General features: G+C 31.0%; 1 protein-coding gene across 1 annotated transcript; it reads right to left on the bottom strand.

Annotated features, from left to right (window-relative positions):
• Positions 1-9,598: 9,598 nt before the first annotated feature.
• On the bottom strand, positions 9,599-10,560 carry LOC129886401 (NAC transcription factor 32-like). The gene has a single exon (XM_055961075.1). It carries the CDS (start codon positions 10,506-10,508, stop codon positions 9,657-9,659), a length of 852 nt encoding a protein of 283 aa, XP_055817050.1. The 5' UTR covers positions 10,509-10,560; the 3' UTR covers positions 9,599-9,656.
• Positions 10,561-27,175: the final 16,615 nt, after the last annotated feature.

Here is a 27,175-nt window from a genome sequence, read left to right as displayed (position 1 = left end):
CATGGGACGCAATGACATTTTGCTAAGAGTTTTAACTTCTATACAAGGACAATCACTATGACAAATAAAGAATTTTACAGTAATAATAAATATGAGTATTTATAACCAACACTCTGGATGTAATGACATTCACTTAATTGCCGCTATGTGTTCTTGCGGTAATATTCGCTTATAGAAAAATTTATTGCTTCTAAATGTCTCTTTTGTTGTAGTGAATGCAAAAAGAATTATAGTAACTAAAATTTCCTCTTAGGGACAATTTCTTTAATAAAAATAAAGATCTCTCAATTAATTAATTTGAATTCGCAACACGTAATATTCCTTATTATCATTTAGCGGAAACCTCTTATTAACGATCCTACCTCCCAAAACAAACCTTAGGGTTAATAGAATTGATTGTGACAATTCAATGTTGCACACCAATTACTTAACAAGATTAATCAATCCTTTTTTTTCTTAACTTTTTTTTAGTCCAGATATCTTGTAGGAGTCTTTTCTGACTTGGTCAAATTTGACTAGTCATCTTAGTTCATTTGCTTGTCAAGTTCAATAACACGTTTAGGAAGAAGAAATCTTCCTTAATTTCAACCCCTCCCAATAATATATATATGTAGGAGCAACCAAACTAAAGTACCCAAGTACAATACAAAAACTTTATATTTAAAACAATTTCTGTTCCCCTTGAAATCAACAAAGAGGAAAAAAAAATGTCCACTGATGACTTGTATGATACCATTGAAACAAGAAACATGCCATCAAAGACAAGTACTAGTAATAGTACTGGAAATGATTTTGATCATGACCATAATAATAACGAAGATCGAGCACATCTTGATCCCAGGTTGATGGAACTCTTGGAATCATTGAGGGAAGTGTATATGAAAAGAAGGGAATTGATGAAGAAAATGAATTATGAAGAATCAATGGAGGTGTTCAATAAATTGAAGGTTTCTATAAGAAAGAACAAAAAGAAGTTGAAAACTCAAACTACTATTAAGAGAAGTTTAAGTGTGGGAGATGAGATGAGAAATGAAAAGTTCAAGATCAAGACACCTCATATTGTTATAGTGGCTAGACCAAATGGTCAGAATGGCCAAGACAACAAAAATTCCAATAATTTTGGCTAGAAAACCCACCGCCACACAAAAAAAAGTGTTATTCATGTAATGGTGGAGGTCGGAATTTATTTGTGAACCCTATTTATTATTACGATAGAAGCTTCCTTGTATTTAATTTTTTGACAAAGAAAATTCAATTAATATGTAAGTATGTTATAAGGTAATTTTAAACTAGTGCACATGAACTTTTTGTAACTACACATTCAAAAATAATTATAATTTAATTAATTTAGATAATATTTTAAAGGCATAATTTCAAATATACATAATAAACTAATTAGTTTACAATAAATATAGTCATGTTTTATTTACATAAAAATAGCTAAAAATCATATGATATATATAGTGACTATACAATATAGCTAGCCAAAAGTCATAGAAATATACAATATAGATTACTTATATATGAGCTATACACTGAATATACATCATAATACACTCAAAAACACAATATAGCTTGACTATAAATGAAATATACATTGACTATACATACCTATACAACGAATGACCATTTTTTTGATAATTACTTTGGCCAAATGGCCATCTACGGTAATTATTCCTATTTGTTATAGTTCTAAATTCCAATTATAAAATAACGGCTTAAGTGCTAGCTTTCATAGTTAAAATTTGAATAAAGGGTTCAAATTTTATTAATAACATCTCTTATTGCCTACCTCTCGTCGAATTTAGTAAAATGAGAAAAAATATATAAACTTATTATCATAATTTAATGCTCTGAACTATTTGTAATTGTCTCTTATATATCTTTTTATATGGTTAGGAAATCCATATATTACAAATTAAAGTAAACAGGTTAACTATAAATTAATATGATTAAGATTAATATAAGTGTTAACATATTATTCTTGCACATTTTTTGAGAAATAGTCACGTAATCTAAATATAATGGTAATTCACTACTCCCTCCGTTTCAAGTACTGTTAGTCTGTTATGTTTCATTTCTCGAGAGTTAATTTGACTAATTTTGGCACAAAATCGGATTAGATTGTTTTAATATTATAAAATTAAAATTTAGATATTCAAAAACTACACGAAAAGTCCTGTAAGTTGCAATTTAATTTTCTCATACCATTTAAGTAAAAAAAATACAATTTAAAATGTTTATTAAAAATCCTTTAAAATATTTTATAATTGTCAATTTTTATGACTTATAGTATTTTTGTATTAGTTTTTTTTATGGTGATAATATTTTGAATGTGTAACGACCCATTAGGTCGTTTTGATTACGGAATATTTTTATTTAATAAAAGATCTTTTTCATAAATTATAAATGGGAATTATAAATTACTCGCTTAACTACGGTTATTTAATTAGTGGATAAATTTTAAAATTTTAATTTTAAAAAGTGATTAATGGGCCAAGTCCATAATTTATTTAATACCTTATGTCACTTGGCCCATCTATTAGAATTAGTTAGTGAGGTTTAATAATTTTTTTTTGACATTACAGAAATTACTGCGGAATCTCCATCCAAATTACAAGTAGAACGACGCCTATGCCGACAAGAAAAACAAAATTTTTCCAGATAAAAAATACTCCAGTTTATGTGGTGATTTCTAATATGTATAAACTATTATTTTATGTTGGTGGGGGAAGTAGAGAATTTTAAATTTGCCGCAATACTAACCTTACAAATTGAAGGGGCAAGTATCGTTTTTGTTTGTATTGTTTTTACAAAACTTAGTGGTTAATTAGGGCTAATGATTGGTCCAATCATTTGAAGGAGTTTTATATTATGGAATAGACATACAATGTCAATTGACATTCTGCATAAAATAAAATAATTCGCCAGTAAATATTTATTATTGTGTTTAAGTACTGATTTGCGTAAATTAATTTTGATTTTGAAATTATCCTATAATAAATATAACTATCATATTATGATTCAAGTTTTGATACTATCAGTATATATACATACATATATATATATATAAAAAAAAAAGGGTAGCCCGATGCACTAAAGCTCCCGCTATGCGCGGGGTCCGGGGAAGGGCCTGACCACAAGGGTCTATTGTACGCAGCCTTGCCTTGCATTTCTGCCAGAGGCTGTTTCCAAGGCTTGAACCCGTGACCTCCTGGTCACATAGCAGCAACTTTACCAGTTACTCCAAGGCTCCCTTCATATATATATATATATATATATATAATTAAATATTAGGGTATTGTGTTGTATGAATACCATTAGAATTATGTTAATTGTAGAAGTTAGGACTTAACCCTAGGATTGAGATTTAAGAAATTGATTATAGAAATTGGTAAGTTTTGGATCTAGACTAGACATATAGTAATATGGGTATCTACGGACTCATTTGCTTACGACTATTGTATACTTGATAGATTGAAAACGTGAGGCATTGAAGAAAGAAAAGGCATTGGTGGATTAGCTTGCTTTACTTTGATTTTTTCGGTTGAGGTAGATTATGGTTTATTCTATATCATATATAGACTCTTAATAGTGATTGATATTCATTGAGTAATGTGTGAAGTTTACTACGCATTTTATTATTGTGGTTTGGATGGTTGATATATTGTTGTGATTGGTCTGAAATCCCGAGGCCATGAAATCCATAATCTTGAACTTGCCCTATCAAAAATGGTGCCTTGAATAAAGAAGGCTTGATGAAATATTGTTAATGAAGTGGAATGTAATCATGAAGAATGATAAAATGGTATATTTGGATCAAGTGTCACGTTCTAACACAGTATATTTGGATCGGGTGTCACATTCCGGCACGGTAATATTAAAGGAAAATAAATTAAAATGACTTAATACTACCCAGTCTTCAATAACTCATTTTCCAAAAGAGTGTGATGTGGAGGCTTGAGTCCTCATGTGTGATCTTAATATTGTTGATTGGTTATGAAATTATTCATTGTGTTGTCACTTGATCTTGATCTTGTTGGTTGCTACATGTTAAGTGCTACAGTTGATTTCCCGCTATTACTTAGTGCATATTGATTTCTATTTTGAGTCGGCCGATGATACCTACTCAGTACATGTTGTCCTGTACCGACCCCTACTTGTATCTTTTCTTGTTTTATTTTGTGGAGTGCAGCGAGTGTTCCACCAACTTCGACTCGACCTCAGCTCTAGTCAGTCTCCAATTCATCGGATTGCAGGGTGAGCTATCCATCTAGCTAGCGATGGAATCTCTTGTCATAGCATAATGTCCTTAGTTTTCGGACACGTTATGTTATTTATTTATTTGGTGTTTGATAATTTGAGACTTAGTTCTAGAATTTAGATGTCCTTCATGTGATGACTTTCAGGTTTTGGGAAAAACGTATTATTTGAGCTTCCGCGTTATTGTCATATTTACTAGTTGGGGTTTGTATCGTTGGTTCTCCCACCTAAGAGGTTAAGTGTGGGTGTCACTCATGACCCATTTTGGGTCGTGACAGAATGTGAATGTTTTTTTTTAGAAAATAAATTTGCGTCTTTTATTTAGTGTTTATTGTCGAATCAATCGAACACTTAACTCCCGCCTCCAATTACGGGGAAAATCACACTTTAATTTAACTTCATGTCTTGTAGTGAAATTCCCAGTTGCATGAATATTTTCCTAAAAATATGCAGTTTCTTTATGATTGATTATCCTGAACTTTTACCTTATTAGTGAGGGTTTGAAAAAAAAGAATCTACTTTTAACCAAGCAAAACAATGTTACTTGGAAAATTATGTTGGCTTGGCGAAAAGCATACAATACAATATAGCACATCATATTAAGATACTTTGGGGCTGACTTAGTCTAACAACAGGTATCAATTATCAAAACGTTGGTTCGACATAACAAATTTGAAGATGATTAAGTGATGGTGTGGGCTCGATTTACTACTTTTATCAAACTGAGATAGCTTTATGTGTTTCGATGGTTTATAAATACTCGAACAATGTGCATGACATATTCACATATAATAAATCTCCAAATATCATGAAACATGAAGGAGATGTGTCATGTGGAACGGAACTTAATTTTGAGGAACTTGTCGATGAGTCATGACTTCATGTTAAATTTAGTTCGAAATAATAATTATTCATTGTTGAAATAAAATCGTACCTAATTAGTTAATAGCTAAAAAAATGAAGTTTACATGAAGGTGTTGGAATAATAATACTCATAATTAATCAAGTGATGCCTTTGAAGAAAAAATGTACAAATTAATTAAGTAAATAATGTCACGTTAGGTTAAAGAGTACGTTTAAACTAATTTAAAATCATATTTCCATTTGTGATTTAATTTCCCATTGGTCTGTTTAGATAAAATTACTAATGAACTGGGAGTTCCTTTAATTAGTCTTAATAATATATAGCAATGAATTCTGGATTAATCATACAATTAATTTAGTAAAAGTTGAAAGTAGAAGTGCAATAAATTATTTTTCGATCAATAAATTATGAGCCCTACACGTCTTTTATGACATAACTCACGGGATATTATGATATGAAAATATAAATTTATTTCTTGTGAAAAGTTGTTTGTCATTTTGATGTTAAGGATATTTTTCGACCTCTTATTTGTTAATTTAAAGTACTGAATGACAACATATATCTCCCATATAATCCTACAAAGTAGACTATTAATCATCTTTGTTAATAATTTGCTTGTCAAGTTCATCAACACATTTAGGAAGAATACATCTTTTTTAATTTCAATCCCTCCTAATATTATAGTATGTAGGAACAAACAAACTAATTAAATTACCCAAATACATGAAGGGAAGTGTTGATGTTGGTATAAGAAAGAAGAAGTTGAAAACCCAAAAACAACAACAAGAAGAGAAGTTTGAGTGTTGATGATCGTAGACATCGAAATTTTGTGGGACTCATGCTTATATAAATAGTAATATATTTAATTTTTTGAAGAGCCATCTAGAATATCTCATAACTTTTGGGTATTCATAAAGAGATCGAGATCTCAAAAATTTCATAAACTCATGAATATTCATAAAGAGATATGACCGACTTTACATGGAGATCGCTCAACATCATCCTGAGTAAAAACCATAACTATTGTTAAGCTGCAGAGAAACCGCATCCGTTTTATACCATAAAAATTATTTAGTATATATAGTCTTTAGACGATTAAATTACAAACGATAGCATAAGAAAATAGAGCAGATCAGAACACATACACCATAAACTACTATAGAAATGAAAAATGATATAACAAACGAACTTCAAATGCGCGTGTGATTTGTCATTAATTTTAAATAAGGCATCTTTTCACAAGAAAACGCTAACTACAAAGAGGATGGAAATAAAAAAAACTCAAAACCAGTTTCTGGTCTAACAAAAATAAAGACACAAACAGAGAAAATCAAACATGCACCTTATGAAAAAAGGTAGTGTTGAAAATAAGATAATATCTCTCCAACGTATGTAGTTTTTGTTTAGAAATATATGGGTATTCTTCAAAACGATGGAATGAAGTGGTGAACACTGGCACAAATCGTTGGCTTCTCTTCAATAGGCGCTAGGATTCTCTTCATTAGGCGCTAGGTTTTAATTATTATTATTTAGATTAATAAAAAAGAATATTTTAGTAATTTAATTTTTAAATTAGAAAGTTCATACTTTTAAAGTAATATATATATATAATAAAATTTCTGATTTCACCGTTGAGCATGAAGATATTCAATTTTTCTATATTGGACGAGTGGACAATCATAATGCATCTGAAAATCTCCAATGATGTGCTATCCATCATTATATTGCATGCTAATCAAATCAAATCTTATCTTAGGCATAATTTAATAAATGAAGAAAGCTTTATAAGTTCAAAATAATTATTAATCTCAAAATAGGCGTGACAGGACTATTGAAAGTCTTATTGATCTAATTATCCGTGGCAAACACGTTTCAAATATCCCACTTGTTCAAAATTAATTATATCCTTACTGATTTCAATAATTTGATCATGATAATTAAATGAGACGTTTAAAGAAAAATAAAAGTAATTTAGATGAATATATTTCATAATTATTCATTTTATTTGAAAATAGACCAATGTATTGTGACACGTCTAACTTTGGAGTAATATATATAGTTGACCTTGAGGGAAATTTACAACAACAAAAAAAATAATGAAATTTGATCAAACTAATAAAAGGCCAGCTATATATGAGTTGCTTCATGGAAAAGACTTCCACATATAAATTTCTTAGAACATCTCTTCCAGTAGTTTAATAAACCTATGAAATAGGTGGCAAAATAAATTCATTTGTTAAAACCTCACTTGATACACAACTAGGTTTAAAATTTGTTGAATTATGATTCTTCGTCTAAAGTGGATTTTTTTACTTATTTTCTTATGTTTAGTATATAAATAAAAAAAATATTTAAAAGATATTTATATATAATCTAGATAAATATTATTGGAGTTGAGATTGGGTGGGCGTGTTGGGTGGTGGGGATGGGGACTAAGGGGTTATTGGTGAAGATGAGCCGATAAGGTGTGTTAGAGGGTGGGATCAAAGACACAGTCAATGTGGAATATCACATGTGAACTTATTTTCCCTATTTCTGATTCATTGGAGAAGTCTTTTTTCTCTATCTTTAAGGAACTTATTTTCCAATAGAAAATGCTTTTCAAATTTTTTGACTAATCGGACATGAAAAAAAATAATAACAATCCCTACCAAACTTACCCTTAATCTAAAATGACTCAATAAATTGTTAGATCAAAACGAATTAAAATAATGAAACAAATGCGTGTAAAGGCAATCTAATTCGGAATATATATGATGGAATTTAAGAGATTTGAGTTTATGTTAATTTAGAAGAATTTAAACTAATTTAATAAACCAAGAAAAATACATTAACTATTATTTTTTTCTTTTTCAAAAAACCAAAAAAAGGAAGTTATATAAATACACATCGTATTAGGCGACTGAGTCATGAACCTTTATTTGACTCATCTTATGCAATCCAATCTATTTTTATCCCAACAAAATTTAAGCACGTTAAAGTATGCTACATTAACGAATTGATCAATCCAAATTTGATGCAAACCGCCTATTTGCAAAACTCTATATAAAACATTACAACAAAAAAAATTGAAATATTCCAAACTAAATCCCAAGCCTCAACTACCATATCTTATAATTCCAATTATATATATATATAGAGAGAGAGATATATTTTTATATATAGTCATTTCATCATTACTTGTTTTATCATCTTTAATTTAGTCTTTCTTTTTATGTTAATGGAAGATCTCAAGGAAAAATCAGAAGCTATAACCTCTTCATCAATTTTTGGGGTTGTTGAAAATGTTGAATATATTCAAGAAAATTCAATTATGATAAGATGGAAATCAGGAAAAAAAGTTGATCCAAGATTGATAATGTTGCTAGATTTCTTCAGAGATATCTACATGAAAAGAGGAGAATTCTTCAAGAAAATATTTCCATTTCATCATGAGGATTTCATTCCTATATTTGAGAAAATTGGAGTTGTATTTTCAAACAATAAGGATCAAGAAAAGAAATTCAAGATTAATTCTTTCAAAAGGAGCCCAAGTGATAACTCTTTGAGCAAGAGTAGAGGAATTGATATTGATCGATCTAAATTGAAACTTGAAAAATTTAAGATCAAAACCCCAGAAGTTATGTCAGGTGGGGGTGGGGGTAGTGGTGGGCAAGGGCAAGGGCAAGGGCAAGGTGGCACGAAGGCGTCAGGTTCCAAATAAATGAAATTAGTTACGTGAAAAATAAGATAGATAAATTCTTATCACATACTAATAGATTATACTGACAATATGAGATTCTTTAAGTTGTTGCCTGTTGGTGTGTATAAGATATAAAAAAAAAATTATTGAGGAGCTCTTGGATTGACTTGTGTTAATGTGTATACAACACAAAGGTTAATGATATAGTTTATTTCATTTTAGTTTTCATTATTTATATTTGTTGCTAAAATTCTTATTTGACATAAGAATTAATCGTGTTTGTATATATATTTGTGTGGCACATTTTAAAAGCTTACAATAATGTAATTGGACTTTTAATTGTGTACATGGGCGGATCAATGATTCATCCAAACCCGATTCGTCGAAAAAATAAGATGTATATAGAGTTTTTTTTTATTGATCAATTATCCACATAAGATTTTATTGTTTATAAACAACCAACTATTAAAGATATCAACGTGAGTTGTGGTATAGTGATGGAAACTGTTTCACTCTTAATCAGAGGTGGGCCTAAACTGTGCGATTCGAATTTAATCGAGGTTCCACAGGCTCCAAACATCAAATGGAAAACCTAAAAAAATTATTAAAGACAAATAAAAATCAAAATAATGAGAATCAAGATATATTAAAAGAATAAACTGTATTAATTAGATATCTTCAATATTTAAAGAAAAATATATATTCATGCAGCATGCACTACAACAATTTGTCCTCAACCACAAATTCATTTATAAAAGAAAAATGTTCACATTCATTCAATATATTATCACCTTAAAAAAAAAAAAACTTGATAGCATTGTTATTTAATTTGCATGCCTATAAGCATTAAAATTCAATCAAATTTATTAAGGAGTCATAGCTATAATTCTCGTATGGATTAATTCCATTAAATTGCTCAACTTCACCACCTTTCAAATAATTATTATTAGCTTCTGCGCTATAATTCTCATATGGATTAATTCCAGTAAATGGCTCAATTTCACCACCTTCCAAATAATTATTATTAGCTAATTTTCCATAATCTTCATGTTGAACATTATTGTTTAATGTGCTTGTACTTGCACCATAATTTGTCATCACTTCATAATTAACCTCTAATTGATCGTTACCATCGTTGATAATTACTTGATCATTACTTCCTAATAAACGATCAATTAATTCATCAACATCTTCCTCCATAACCTCCTTATAATTATTTTCCTCTTGTTTTTGTTTCTTGTCTTTGATTTTGCAAATGACGAATATATCCTTGTTGTTGTTTTTCTTAATATACTCATCTGGCAAAAAATATTCTCTCATGAGCCACTTTTCACTTTGATCTTTTTCTATATCACTTTCATACCTCAAACTTCTCTTATATCCAATTGTAATATTCTTTTTTGATAAATCTTTAATTGGCTTACCACATGTTTGGCCTCTCCAAGTCCCACTCCCAACTGTTCTTGAGAATTTCTTTTTTGAATTCTTGAATCTTGTCAATCGTGAAAGAAAGTAACATGTTTTCTCTCCATCAATAATCTGCCATGGCTCGAAATCTCCAAATAAGTCCTTTACTTTAATAAAATCTATAGGTGGCATAATTTCATGAAGCATAAAATTTTTCAAATAATTGATCAACTCTCTATCCGTTGGATGGAATCGAAAACCTAACATATGCTTAGATTTTGATAATGCCATTCTATTTGTACTTATTTTTTTAATGTAGAATTTAATCGAATGTAATGTTTGATGAGATGAAGTTTATATATAATGTGTTAATTAGACATAATTTGTCTAGTATTAGGATAGTATGTTACTAAAATTGAAGTTGGATTAGGTTTTCATGAAGTGTACGGAAAAGGTAATATTTGACTGAATTTGATTTCTCTCCTTCAGTAAGTAAGAAAGTTACCAAATTTAATTAGGATAGTTTGCTTTAACTCCACGTTTCGTATTGCTATTTTTGTCATTGCATTAGTTGATGGTTTAGGTTAATTTTTTCATTTTTGAAAAACAATTCTTTCTTTCAATACTAGAAAACAATACCCTTTTGGTTTTAATTACGTGGTATCTTTTAAATTTCGAGAATTTAATTTAATTTTTGATGGTGTATTTGAAAATGTAATATTTAAGATTTTTAATTTGATTTTCTGTTAGGTATTTGTAAACTAGTCACAATAATTAACAATTTTTAAAATATTTATAGTTTTCAAAAATCTAAATTTTAATTTTATAATATTAAATTAATTTAACCCAATTTAGTTCTGAAAGTTAGTCAAATTAACTCTCAAGAACTGAAATATGAAAATATTTGGAACGAAAGGATTAGTGAATTACCACATATTTAAATTATGTGACTATTTTTTGTAACAATGCAAATTAATTTTCAAAATTATATTGGACTTAATCATATTAATTTATAGTTAAACTACTTAGTTTCAATTTGTGGTATCATTTCCTTATAACCATATAAAAGATATATAAGAGACGATACAAATAGTTCTGAGCATTAAATTATGATAATAAGTTCCTAATGTCTAGTTTTATATTTTATATTTAAAAATGGTAGTTACAAAAAGCTCATGTATGTAGCACTAGCTTGAAATGACCTTATAACTGTATTATGCTAATTTTTTTATTGAATTTTTTTTTCATGGTATCGAAACATGATCTATCTTAGGCAATGTTAGACGCTTTAGATGTTCACTTCAGAACGTGAGGTAGGATATTAAAGAATGAAAAATCTCACATGGATAATTAATAAAATGATTGGTCATTTTTATATGATTTTGAATAATCTTTCTATCTTAAGTTAGTTTTTAAATTTGAATTAGGCCCAAATCGATTTACGTCCCCTTCCTAAACGTGTAGTTGATTAAACATGACAAACAAACTAATGAACTATGATAACAAATTAGTCAAAGCTGTTCAAGTAATTAGAAAAAGACTAACTAGACATTTCTTTTCTATATTTGTTTCCTTTTCAGAGAACAAAGTCAAAGCTGACCAAGTCAAGATATTAACTTTTAACGGCAAGTTACAGTGATTGTCCCAAGGTCGTAATGAATCGTCAGGATTATTTTACTATTTGTGATTGAAATCTTAATAATTTGTGGTCAAAATTCTAGCGATCATCATAACTTATTTTAATCCGATTTCATTAATTTTCAATTGTTCGATATTACTTAAACTTTTAAAAATCAATAGAACGCACTTTGTCTTCTTATGTAAATAATGTCAATTAAACCAACACACGCAAATGAAAGAGGAGAAATTCGTGGCAAAAAAATAAAAATAAAATTATATATATATATATATATATATATATATATATATATATATATGCACACTTTTCTGACTAAGTCAAAATAAAATATCAACTTTTCAAAAGAACACCCCGTGAAAATTCCCGGAAAAATTTGGAGACAAATTAATATAAAGATGGGCCAAATATAACCCAAACATGGGCCTAAAGAAACTTAACACACTCATTAACAAAAGAAAACAAATGATGGGCTTATATACAAATCATAATCTTACTCCTAAATATGTGGAGAAATGAATTCATGGGATCTTTACCTAACTGATTAATATTCGTCGAGGGCCTCGACCTGAACATGTTAGGTTGGTTAACAAATCCAAGGGCAAAGCCATGCGGGGCGGGGGATAGTTCTGATGAAGTAGGAGCTGTGACATGACTAGTTAATTAGAAGGTTGTTATTTGTTTATTGTAACTAATGGTTAGTTGTAACTAATTAGTGGTTAGTCCATTAGTTAAGTAGCTAGTGTACAGTTGTCAAGTTAGGTACAAGATTAGCTCGTGTACATATAGAGGAGGATAGGAACATTCTAGCTTAACCCTTGTAAATACAGTTACTCAAATTTCTCTCCAATGACAGAAATTCATTTTCTCATACATAGTTAATTTCTCTTCTCCTCTTCTGTTTTTCTGTTCATTGTTATTGGATTCTGTTTTCTTCAAGGTATCAGAGCATTTGGCTATTGATATGGTCTAGATTGAGCTGTTTGAAGAATGGAATTATCAAAATCAGTGAGAGGAACAATGGCGAACGTTCTAGATAATGAGCTGCCAGAAAAGCTGAGTCATAATCATCAGTTGTATCTGAATACGACAGACACTTCCGGAGTGGTATTGATTTCTATTCAATTGACAGAATCTGAGAATTACTCAGTTTGGAGTCGTTCGATGAGAATCGTCATACTTGGACGCAACAAGTTGGGATTCATCAATGGAACATGTAAGAAGGCTAATTTTGGTACAAACTTGACAAATCTATGGGAACGATGCAATGCGATAATTCTATCGTGGATCATGAATTGTGTATCAAAAGAATTACTAAGTGGAATTGTGTATTCTTTTGATGCAAGCTTTGTATAGAATGATCTGAAAGAGAGTTTTGATAAGATTAATGGCTCCAGGATCCTCCAACTGCACAGGAAAATTGCAACCACAACTCAAGGTACGAGTAGCATTTCTGAGTATTTTACAAAGTTACGTTTGTTGTGGGCTGAATTTGATAGATTAGCCCCTTTTCCTGGATGCAATTGCGAGAAATCATGCGATTTCGAGGAGTTTATGAAGAGACAAAAGTTGCTGCAATTTCTAATGGGATTAAATGAATCACATGAACAGCCTAGGAGTCAGATTTTGATGTTAGTTCCAATTCCATCTATTAACCAAGCCTATTCTATGATGATTGAACGAGAAAGTCAAAGATTTATGGCCAATGTGGCTGGATCATCTATGATTGAGGAAATAACAACTCACATAACAAGCCGATGAGGAAATTTTAATAGATTTAAGAAGAACATAAATGTGCAAAGTGTTTATTGCAAGTTGAAAGGTCATTTAAAGATGGATCGCTATAGGTTGCATGGCTATCCTCCAGATTACAAATTTAAAAAGAAACCAGGCAATAACAATACTCCTCATACACGTGATGGAGATCCTAGAAACAATGGATACCAAGTAAGAAGAGAAGAACCTAGAGAAAGAGAGTATAATGTGAAGGAAGAGGTCTCTAAATTGCTAGAAGGAACCAGAGGCAGCACACCTCACAATTCTCAAGGTAATTACAATTAGTTAATGAAGTTGATAGAAGATCCTTATCACTACAATCGATTGATGCAGTTCTTAGACAAGGAGCAGCAAGGGGAAACCTCATCAACAAGCATGGAAAAATTGTCAATTGCAGAACCTCCTAAAATTGAAGGTAATATTCTTGCATCCAATGTGACTGTAAATGGGGAATAAGGTATTGTTTCTGTATTTTGTGTAAAAGATAAAAGAGAGGAATGGATAGTAGAAAGCGGAGCTACAAATCATATGACATCTAATAAAGAGTTGTTACAAGAGGAACATACTGTTATTAATGATAAACAGGTTCATCTACCTAATGGTGAAGTAGTAAATGTAACTCACACTGGTAGTTGCAAAATAATTAATGGCCAGACTATAAGTAATGTGTTTTATATACCTGACTTTAGGTATAACCTATTGTCAATAGCCAAGATAATCAGGAAGTTGTGTTGCTCAGTCAATTTTATTTCCTGAATTCTGCATATTCCAGGACCTCTCAAGTGGGAAGGTGTTGGAGATTAGTAGAGAAAAAGAAAGCCTTTATTTGTTGAAGCACAGAATAAAAGGAAAACAAGATAAGCAGCAACTGATCAGAGGGTTGATTACTACAAAGAATAAAGTAGATGTCATGTTGTGGCACAGAAAGATGGATCATTCTTCTGTTGGTGCAATGCAGAAGCTACTAGATATTGATCATACTTGCAATGCAGAAGCTACTAGATATTGATCATACTGATTGCAAACAAGTTTTAGATAAGTGTAAATTATGTCCTCTTGCTAAACACACTAGAATGTCTTTTCCTGTTAGTGACACCAAGTCTTCTACTATTTTTTATTTGATACATTTAGATGTATGGGGTCCTTTTCATGTTCAAACTATTGATGGATATAGATTATTTTTTACTGTTGATGATCATTCACGTATGACTTGAATATATTTGCTCAAACTTAAAAGTGATGTTATAGTAGTGCTTCGAAACTTTATACAACTGATCAAAACTCACTTCAATACGACCATTAAGATATTCAGGTCAGACAATGGATCTGAGTTTGTTAATTCAAAATGTGCACAATTGTTTTTAGACAATGGTATAATGCATCAAAGAAGTTGTGTCTACACTCCTCAATAGAATGAAGTTGTTGAGAGAAAGCATAGATATATTTTGGAGTTGGCTAGGGCAATCAGATTTCAAGGAGCTATTCCTTTTTAAGTTCTGGGGACATTGTATTTTAGGGGTTGTTTACATGATGAATGGATTACTTCAGTTTCCTTAAAAGGCAAAACATCATTTGAGGTATTTCATGATCACAGAGGTTCTATTAATCATCTCAGAACTTTGGGATGTTTGTGCTATGCTAAGAGGTTGCCTTCAGGTGATAAGTTTGAACCAAGAGCTATGCCTGCAGTTCATATGGGGTATTCTTCAGTGACTAAGGGTTATGTATTATATAGCTTGGTCACTCACTCTTTTTTATTATTCAGAGATATGTTTTTCAAAGAAAATATTTTTTCCTTTAGTAGATAGACACACACTGGTCCTATATTCTTAAATACCTCTACAGACCCTTTTATATCTGAGCCACATGCTTCTTTCCCTGATGAGGAACCTACTGATCCAGTCTTCTTGAATTCTTCTCCTGATGAAGGCACTAATGTTGATGAAGTTCCTGTTAATCCTGTTGTCCTTGATATTGTACCTACCATTGAGGTACCAGCTGTTAGGACTTCTTCCAGACAAAGAAAGCAGCCTACTTGGATGACAGACTATGTTTCCAATAGTGTTGCAGCGAAAACCCCAAATCCTCTTTCTCATGTGCTGAGTCATGCTAACATATTTCTTTCATACCAGGAGTACTTAACTATTTTCTCTTGTGTTACTGAACCAAAATCCTATCATAAAGCTTTTTCAGATCCATAATGGATCCAAGCTATGAAAGAGGAGATTAAGGCCCTTGAAGAAAATCATACTTGGAAGTTAGTCCCTTTTCCTCCATGTAAACATCATATTGGTTGTAGATGGGTGTACAAAGTGAAATTCAAAGCTAATGGTCAAATTGAAAGATATAAGGCAAGACTGATTGCAAAAGGCTATAACCAAAGGAAGGGACTTGACTACTTGAATACTTTTTCTCCTGTTGTGAAGATTGTCACAGTGAGAAGTGTGTTATCTATAGTAACTACTTCTGCTTGGCACATTCATCAAATAGATGTGTATAATATTTTTTACAGGGTGATTTATATGATGAGGTGTACATGTCCCTGCCTGAGGGATTTTCTAGCCAGAGAGAGTCACAAGGCTTAGTGTGTAGGCTAGTCAAATCCCTATATGGCCTTAAATAAGCCAGCAGACAGTGGAATGTGAAGCTTACTGATGCCTTGCTTACTTTTGGTTATGTCCAAAGTGGTTTAGATCATTCATTGTTTATCAAGAGAAAACATGGAAAGATTTTGGTGATTCTGGTATATGTTGATGATATGTTGATAGCTGGCAATGATTTGGGTCTGATTGAGCAAACCAAGAAAGAACTGCATATTAAGTTCAAGATCAAGAATCTGAAAACTCTGAAGTACTTCCTAGGAATTGAATTCAGCAGATCAGAAAAGGGAATATTGATGAACCAAAGGAAGTATGCTTTGAAAATGATTGAAGAAGTAGGTCTTACTGGAGCTAAACCATCACGTACACCACTGGACACCAATATTAAGCTGACAACCACAAAAGTGGATGAAGCAACTGGAACAATAAATGATCCAATATTGGAGGACATAAGATCATATTAGAGATTAATTGGAAGATTACTATACCTAACACTGACTAGGCCGGATGTTTGTTTTGCAGTTCAAACCTTGAGTCAATTTTTAAAAAAGCCAAAAAGATCTTATATGGAAGCAACATTGAAGATAGTAAGATACATAAAGAGGAAGCCTGCTATGGGAATTTTGATGAGTAGCAGAAATAAGAATAAGTTGACAGGATATTGTGATGTTGATTGGGCATCATGCCCAAATACTAGAAGATCAGTTACATGTTTCTTGATCAAACATGGTGAATTCTTTATTTCTTAGAAGTCAAAGAAGAAAACAACCATCTCAAGGAGCTCAATAGAGTCAGAGTATAAGAGCATGGCTTCTACTGTTTCTGAAATAATATGGTTTGTTGGATTGTATAAAGAATTGGGTAAAGAGTTGGAAATGCTAGTAGAGTTTTTTTATGACAGTAAAGTTGCACTATAGATAGTAGCAAATCCAGTATATCATGAAAGAACAAAGCACATAGAATCCAACAATCCAAGCTGGGAGTATTAGATATTTTTTACCTACCAGCTTGAGGGGGAGTGATGAAGTAGGAGTTGTGACATGACTAGTTAGTTAGAAGGTTGTTATTTGTTTATTGTAACTAATGGTTAGTTGTAACTAATTAGTGGTTAGTCAATTAGTTAAGTAACTAGTGTACATCTGTCAAGTTAGGTACAAGATTAGCTCATGTATATATAGAGGAGGGTAGGAACATTCTAGCTTAACCCTTGTAAATACAGTTACTCAAATTTCTCTCTAATGGCATAAATTCATTTTCTCCTACATAGTTAATTCCTCTTCTATTTTTCTGTTCATTGTTATTGGATTCTGTTTTCTTCAAGTTCTTGAGGTTCTAGAAAATAATAAATAGAAGAACAGTTATATATAAATCTAACGGATGGAATAAGAATCAGATGATCAACCAAACCGATCAGAACACTGACTCGGCTTGGAGCGAGTAACGCATATTATCAGCTTTTAATTTAAAAGATTAGTTGGGCGGTTATTTAGATTAATAATCATGGTGATTATCTCTTTACCAAATCATTAGATATTGTAGCAATATGATTAGTGGGAGGGGCCATTACCCCAAATAGAATGTCAATTCCATTATAAAAAAAAAACTTATCTACACCATTTGCATTAACTAGGGAAAAAAAGTCTTTCTTGCAATTTGCTTAAAGCTAACTATTTTTATAATTCAGTTCATCTATCATAAGTGTCCCAAAGTTAGTGGTACTCACTAAATTCATTTAAAAGTTAGATTATAGTCATTTCTTATACATGGGAACCAAATAAAGGTTATAGCCCCATTGGATTTCAAATCAATAAATAAAAAATAAAAAGAAGACCCCATTATCATTTTCATTTTTTTTTTCCTTCTCTTCATCAAAAAGTTGTATCGACTATAGTATCGACACAATAAATACTTTTTAACATTATTAGAGTAGTTTAATTTGTTAGAGTAGGTATTTACTAATTTTTTGTCACTATCCGTCAATATAATTGTGAAGGATTAACTATTTTTAAAGTGATCTGATCGTAAAAATATTTTCATGTTGCCTGCATAACGATTATTATAAATAAATATCATATATTTATTGATTTAGTGTGAACAATGAATTTTTACTCTTGATTAGGAGCATTGATTGGAACATGTGTCAAGCTGCAAATTCAGTATTTCTTATAAAAAATAAGAATTTTACCCAAAAACAAAAACTAGATTGACAGTGTAGAATGATTATCACACTATGAAATCACTTAATAAGATACAAGAAATTGTACTTTGTCTTTTCTCTTACAAAATATTTATCTGCTTTAATTTATTTATCTTGTTTTCTTTTATAATCTATTTTTAAAATAATATCTTTTTTCTGACATTTTTTAATTCTACTTTTTCATATGACATGTTTAAAAATACTAGATGAAAAGATATTTTACATATTTTTAATTTAAAATTATAAAAATTTTATTAAATTTTATGTCAAATTTAAATCAGATAGTCAAATTAAAATAGGGGAAAATATATATTACTTTATCCTTGTCCTTTTGATATCATTACACTTAACATCAATATAATAATATATGATACTAATAAAGAAAACTAAAATAAAATATAAAATTACACCAAATTCGGATAGACAAGATATTTAGGGGACTAGAAAAAGGTAAAATGGACATCATTGATTAGTTCATGTAAACTTATCTAAATTGACAATTATTTGCTCTTTATGCCACTTATCTTTTTGTTGATATCTTGCCCTTTTAGATTTTTTTTATGATTATAAAAAAATAATGATCAACTTGGATCTTGTTGTCCTTCATTCTCCTTCTTTATATATATGTGTGTTAATTTAACTCTTTTCAAGTAAAAATAGCTCGTCTGTCTATATCAATATAAATGAACCTAGAAGTCGATGTATGTATTCAATTGTTTGAACCAGTAGCTTCATTTTAAACCTTCTAGTTATATAAATAAGAAATTTACTCGATATATATAAAAAATAAATTCAAAATCATTACTAACATTAAATATTGATACTTTAAAATTTAAAAATCTTAGTTCAAATAGACATATATATATTACCCTTTCATCCATATTTTCATTTGGTCATAGTGGATATACTGTCACTTTTTTGTTACTAATTTATTTTTATCCTTTTTTTCATCATCACCTATGTCATTTAATTACAACTTGTAGCTCCTTTTACACCAAAAAATGAATATTTTAAGTTACAAGTTGTTACATTTTCTGCATTTTAATTATAACGTTTCTCTCCACAACACCCCCCCACCCCCGTCATTTAGACACTGACATTTCACTACTTTGAGTTTTTTTTTTAAAAAAAAATATATGTCATACTTAGTTTTTGAACTTTCGAAAACTCTTATAATTTGTTTGGAGTTGCAAGTTTTCATCTAAACTAATACATTTTCTTATCACAAAGGAATGACATCACACCAATTGAATAAAAAAATTATTCTTAATCGAAAATCTTAAATTCAATTATTGAAAATGAAAAGGTTCCTAACAAAGAATGTTTTGATTATTTTTTATATTCTCACGGAACACAAAATTAGATTAATCCAAAAGTGAATTTCGAAATAATAAATTATTATAAGAAGTAAAAATGCCCTTTCTATGACATGGTCGATACTTTGACTAACTTCACCCATGTCACAAATGTCTACTTGACATACAAAAACAAATCTTAAGCAATAATTTGAAATTCATCAAATTGTGCCAACTCGTAGATGGCAAAAGTTACTATATTATAGTGGAAAGTAATGATTTGGACAAAATAGATAAGAGATAGATAGATATGTATGATAACAACAACTAATAATGTCGAGGTTGAAATTTTTGGGAAAAGAATTAATCATTATTTTGAAATTTCAAAATCTTGATAGTCTATACTATATTTAACAAGATTTTTTTCTATAATTTATCGTTAAATAAAATCAACAAGAAATTATTTATAACTCATTCTTATTTTTTTTTATAATGTCTTCTTTACGTTGTTAAGCTCTATACAATTAAAATTTCATAACATAATTAAATTTGACATAAAATTTTTATCCATAGGTTGCCATCAACTCAATCATTACTTTAAGAAAAAGAAAAAGCTCCCAAAAACTTGCTCAAGGGAATTTCCAAATAAGTGTATTTGTATTTAACACAATGAGGGTGGATTTGAAAAATATTTTGATGCTTCTTGATTACTATTTTTTATAAATAACAAATACTTTAATATATATTCAGTTTGTCAAAATGACTAGTATTTAGAATCGAGAGGAATATATTCTAACAACCCAAAACGTCCAATTGGTTCCATATAATTTTAGATCACATGCATTGGTTCCTGTGTATTAAATGGATAAATTCCAGACAAAAATCATCTGGATATATATTCCCAGTTATTGGAGTACAGGTCCAAAAAAGTTTACTAGGTTTACACTAAATAATGTCAGCCAGATTCACTAACAAAATAAATAAATATGTATATATAAAGAAAGTGAACAATTTAGGAAAAAGATTACAGCTTTTAATAGCTTGTCCAATAACTAATATGATTTGTGATTGGACTCCATCTATATTTAGATTTCTTAAATTTGAGTTCCTAAAAATGGAAATATACCATATATAAGTCCTGTTGGAGTCGCTGAAAATGAAAAATCATGTTACGAGCTAGCCCCTTGTCATGATCCTGACCTATCGTGGCTGGCGCTCATACAAATCCTCGGGTGGGAGAACCATTATAATAGCCCAACAATTAACAATACAGACGATACAACAAGATAAAGATGCGGAAGCAGTCTTAACTAGCGAAATAAACTTGAGTCCCCATAAACTCATGAAAGTGTAGGCAACAATTTAAACAAGCGGAAAATACCCTAGGAATTGAAAGTCAATCGTACCAAAACTCTAACAACTAACAAGTCTAGGAAAAGGGAATGCAATCCCAAATAAAGAAAGTAAACCAGAGTTAAACATCTAAATCCCGAAAGATGGACTAGAAGTAAGAGAGTCCACTGCAGCCTGAAAGAAACAGCTCACCCTTGAACTTAAACAATTGTCACTCCTCTAAGCGAGATCTCTCAGTAGTCGGCTGAATATATCATGTACTCAACAAAGATAGAGAAAGTGTAGTATCAGTACGCAAAATCAATAGTGTACTGATAGGATCACGTGGCTAGCCAGTAAGCGGATCATAGATAAGTAAACTCAACAGAGTGAGTTTAATTATTTCCATGTCAATCAGTACTCCGCAAGACCACCGTTCAAATACCACAATATCATATAACTTCATATAAGGGCCTTTTCATGGGACCTGCAAATACTTAATTTGTGTCGGAACGTGACACCCGATCCAAGATTTGCATAGGAATGAGACACCCGGTCCAAATGTGTGTTGGAACGTGACATCCAATTTAATTATGTGTCGGAACGTGACACTCGATTCAATTATGTGTTGGAACATGACACCCGATCCAATTATGTTAATCAATCACAAATTACCCATAATAGTCCACATCATATCATCAAGAAAAGGTTCATCACAAAACAGGCCAGTTGCAACACCCCCTAAAAACGTTGTATATGGTATTCCAATTGTCGATGAAAATGGTACAGCTTCTGTATGTTGGACATAAGTTTTCATATGATGATCCAAATTAGGTGATTCAAATTTATGAATAACCCCAACATCATCACCTATAACTTTTGTGAAGACCATATTTTAAGTTTCGGAGGTTAAGTAGGTTAAATAAATTGATTTTTGCAAGATATAATGTTGTGACAAAATGGAGCATTTGTAGAAGAAACATCATATCTCACTATAGGATGCTCCAAATTGGTTGATTCTTGAACGATATGAAATTAGACTTCTAGAAAAAAAAATCATACGAAGACACTAAATCCTAATAAGGAAGTATCTTATTCAAATGTAGCTCCAAAAAATGGTATTCCGTTAAAAAAAAGTTCATCTCACCAACCATGGAAAGATTTAGATCCATTTGGCATCATCTATGACATCAATAGTCCTCCATTTGACATCACCCATGACATCACAATCTTCTATTAAATTTTTATATTTTTCTTTATAATTATTTTAATTATTGTTAGGTCCCTCTTTCACACCTATAAATACCCACCTTATTTCATCATTGTGTTCATTAAGTTTTCTCAAGCAACCCTTCTCTCTATACACTTCTTTACTCATTCTCAAAATATAGTTTTAGTTCTTAGTAGTTTAGAAATACTATTCTGGTGATTCATATACTCCGGATAGTACACAAAATGCTCTGGCGAGGAGAAAAGGCTAGGATTCAATAGTGTTAAATCCTTCGATTCTGAGTAACGCTTCAGATTCCAGGTATGTAAGGCTTCAATGAGAGTATTCCTTCCACTCTCATGCCTTAAGTATTTTGATTATATGATAAATTATGTTTATTTTCTTTAAGTTTTACTTTAAGTTATGTAGTGTTTATCCATGGGTTCTTCCACCCATATAGTCCAAAAACTCTTTCAATTAAATCTCTTGATTTCAAGTAATATTTTCTTATGGGTAATTCTTATTTTTTACTTAATAGCATGAATAATGGTTAAACTAATGATTATTGGTCTATTTTGATGCAACATGATTTCATATGTATGAATTGATGGTTTGCAAGTAATTTCTCTATTTATCTCTTTAAAGGTTTTTGAAATTCACAGTGGGTTATTTAAAGCATGATTTTTAATTAATGGATTTCAAAGTATTTATGCATATTTATTTACATACATATTTACAAGTTGAAGTGATTTGAACCCACCTAGTTTTACTATGTTTTCAATGAAGTTTGACTTAAAAGCTCTGACTCCAAATGAATGTTTATGAAAGCAATGTTTATGATAAAAAGGAGTCTTATAAAATAAAAGAATGATGAAATGCTATGACTGATGGATTCTTTATGCTATAAGGATAATTCTTGCATATTTGAATCACCAAATGTTTTAATGAGCTATTCTACCGAATATGATGTTTTGAATTCTCATGCTATACGCTATGATTATTTTGAAGTATTAAACTATTCTGTGGGATTGACTTAGCACCGAATGGGTCATTGAGGTGAGATTCGGTAAGAAAATTCTAGTAGCAACCCCTTGTCTCATTAACTATGTGCCAACATAGAAGCCCTTATAGGCTTAGGCTAATGGATCTATGAAAGCCCTTAAAGTTAAAGTTAAATAATGAATATAAAGTTGACGGAGTTCTACCCTAGGCAAGTAGACTCCCCGGCCAACGTAGGGGTTATGTTGGATTCCATGTAATAGCTCACATGGTCTTAATGTCGGTTATAGTCAACTTCCCACAAATGAACGTTTCAAATGCTATTTACATGATTAGTCATGCATGTATATATCCATATATGTATGATTTAAATGATATCTATTTGATTACTCATGCATGCACCCATTTATATACTTTACCTTATAAATGTCCTAAATGTTTTACTTTGTAACGCATGCCTGCATACTTAGTACATTCAAAGCATTGCATACTCTTTTGCCTACATGATATCACCATGTAGGGACCGGTGCTCCTCCTCGTTCTCCTCCACGTGGCTAGTTGGGATTTCGTTTGAAGGCTACTTTTGGTGAGTTCCCATGTATCGAGAACAATACTCATTTATCTTTCTAGCTTATGATATGTTGAGATCTTTAGATACTTACTATGACATTTCTTTCTATTATGATTGAGGGTGAGCTAGGGATTTGTCTTAGCCCCGTTAAATCTAAAAGTTAGAGGTATTGTTGGACATATGCAAGTTGAAGATTTACTATTATGATTTCCGCTTGTTTATTTATTGTCATTACCTATGAAAGGCTAAAAGAATGCTAAGAAGCTTGTTTGAGGTACTTTCGGGTTCCTCATTCGCCATGTCACGTCTACGCCCTAGGATTGGATCGTGACACTAGTAAATGATCATTTCACATTTTCGATAGCATATATACATCCCTATTTATATACACACATGCATACAATGAAGCAATTTGATAAGTACATGAAACACATACGAAAAACAAAACCATCACCTACTTCAAATTCGAGCTTCAACTACTCTAAGATGCAAGAGTTTTCCCTTTTTGGGTTCGTTCTATTCGTTCTTGGTCTAAAACAAATCACATATACACAAGGGATCAATACAATGCCTAATTCACATGAATTATAACATAATTCTCCTCCTAGGCCAAAACCCATGATCCTAACCTCACCCTAGGGCTACTTTCCACCGTTAGTTTCAGTCCAAAACCCTCCCCCAATGATTACCAATCATAGTTTCTAGGTCCTATGGGTCGAATTATGAAGTAAGGAGTGATTTACTGACATTAGGCTAAAATATGGTGGAAATCAGCAAGAATTCGCCCTAGGTCGCTTCTGGTCTCTTAAGAACGAAGTGGGAGTCAAAATAATCGTTCTGGGGTTTTTTTCCGTCTTTAAGTCGCGACTGTCCCGCTCTGGCGGGACAAAGACGGGAATAATCCCGCTCTGGCGGGATAGCCGGAGACAGTGAGCTTGGACCTTGAGCTACAAACTCCCATTTTACAACACACTTCCATCTCATGGCATCTTAAATCATACACTTCACGCCAAAGACAATTCCGGGAGTTTTAATCACCCAAATGCGATTCCGTGAAGCCGTAACAGCTCCGTATCGTCTTGGCTATCCACTAATTTTATTAAATTGTCGATCCGATCCTCCACTTATTAGCAGGTCACTCCAGACTTCGCTTGACTCAAAATTCATCCAAGTCTAGCCTAGGCTCAAATTTTTCGAAGTTACTACCTAAAGTTTTATAGCCCAAATTCCGTGCCCATTGGCCTATTCATAACGACGAAAAACAGATTATTATACCCCTTAATTTCATACAAATATCAATAATCTTTTTTTTTAGAAATACAAGATATTCTTATATAATATGTTAATTTAAATTTAATTGGATCTCAACACTGGAGTTTTTCTTGTCTACATGGGCATGTGACTGTTTGGAGAAGCAAAGTATTTAATCTTTATATTTATGTGAGCTTTTGCCTTATTAAAACAAGAATATTGTACTTATTCTCTTGGCAGTGGATTTTTTTAATAAAAAAAATGATCAAAGCAGATTTCCATAATCTTTCAACATTTTTTTTTATATATATTTTATTTATGTGTCACAGGGATATCTTTAGATGCAACAAACTGCATGTTCTTTCACAATTATTATTAATTAGTTCCTCTTTGTTGTTATTTTTAATTTAAGATTGCATATATTGACATTTGCTTAATGCCTAGTGAAGGCATTAAGCTTAAGATTTTGTCAAAAATGGTAGAATAATAGGGTTCGAAATAAGCTAAAAACGAATTCAAATTTTAATTTAATTGATTTTGACCTTTAAAAGTTTTAGTACTAAATTCGTTATATATTTAGAATTATAGATTCAAATTTAATATTTGTGAAAACTTTTATGAGTTTCACATTAAAATTGTATTTTCCGTCAAAAATATTAGTTGAGTTTGAATGAACCCGATTTCGATACAATGATCCCTTAAAAATAGATTTATTCATTCTATAATACTAGTTTTGATTCATATAATGTTAAAGCTTCCGCATGCCTCATAAGAATATTTTTAAATTATTCTTTATTACTCTCGTAAACGTCTCACTTAATGACCATTTCATGACTAGTTAAAATAGTAAGATTTAATTGGTTTTCAAATAGGAAATATCATGCAGGCTTCTTAAATATCAAAAAATATCAAATATTTTTTGGAATTAAATTCAATGTGCTAAAATGAGTAATATTTGGAATCGAAACAATTAAACAAAAAATTGTTTAATTGTGGATTTGGGGCTCAATTAAAGTACAGTCAGCTCAAGTGAAGCCAACAAATTTAAGTGGAATAATAACAGACAATTGACCATGGTTAACAGGAAAAAAGGGCCTAATCTTCACCTGGACTTTCTTTCCTTTGTTGAGCAAGGGTTGATAGAGTGGATTTAAAATTTATAAGTTTTTTGTGATGTTTTTTACTTAATATATAATATAACTAAATTTGTAATTAATATTTATAAATATTTAATAATTTTTTTAAATTTGGCGATGTGATGGATAAGTTGCACAATTATCCCAAGAGAAAAAGATTTTAGTAACTGGAGTCTCTGATCCAAGAAAATGAAAATATCAGTAAGAATGTCACATAACGTAATGATATGACATGGATGAAGTGGAGGTTTGCATCCAGAGTCTTGTGTGACAAGAAGGTGCCACCAAAACTTATAGGTAATTATTATAGGATGGAGGTTGGACCAGCTTTGTTGTATGAGGTAGAGTGTTGGCCAATCAAATATTCTCATGTCCAAAAGATGCAAATGGTGGAAATAAGCATGTTGAGTTGGATGTGTAGACATACTAAGAGCAATAGATTTAAAATGAAGATATACAGGATAAAGTGGGAATGCCTATCGTGGTGGACAAGATAATAATTTGGGCATGTGAAGAGAGCATGTGTGGATGCCCCAGAGAGGAAGTGTGGGAGGGTGGATATAGTGCAGACGAGGAGAGATGAAGTTAGATCGAAGAAGTATTGAAGAGAGGTGATTAGATAAAATATGGATCATCTTCAACTATGACCTTAGATATGGAATGTGAGATCGTGGATAAAAGTAAAAGGTTAGTAGGTAGTTGAGTGTTGTCTTAGTACTAGTCTATTAATGTATTTGGCTAGTTTGATGGTAGCATAAAACATCGTGTTTGTCGTAGTATTAGCATATTCATGTAGTTTTTGACTTTTGATATCTGATATCACATGTTGTTTGTTATGTTTAGGTGATCGTACCTTATTGTTGATATGGTTCCTTACATACATGTTTCGCACTGTTTTGCTATTAGTTATCATATTTCTCTAAACTATTTGTTTTTTGTGCTTTACTTAAGCGAA

This window comes from Solanum dulcamara, chromosome 1 (assembly GCF_947179165.1).
Source record: "Solanum dulcamara chromosome 1, daSolDulc1.2, whole genome shotgun sequence".
Taxonomy (NCBI): domain Eukaryota; kingdom Viridiplantae; phylum Streptophyta; class Magnoliopsida; order Solanales; family Solanaceae; genus Solanum; species Solanum dulcamara.
Note: the sequence above shows the minus strand (reverse complement) of the source record. Positions and strands in the feature narration are given on the sequence as shown.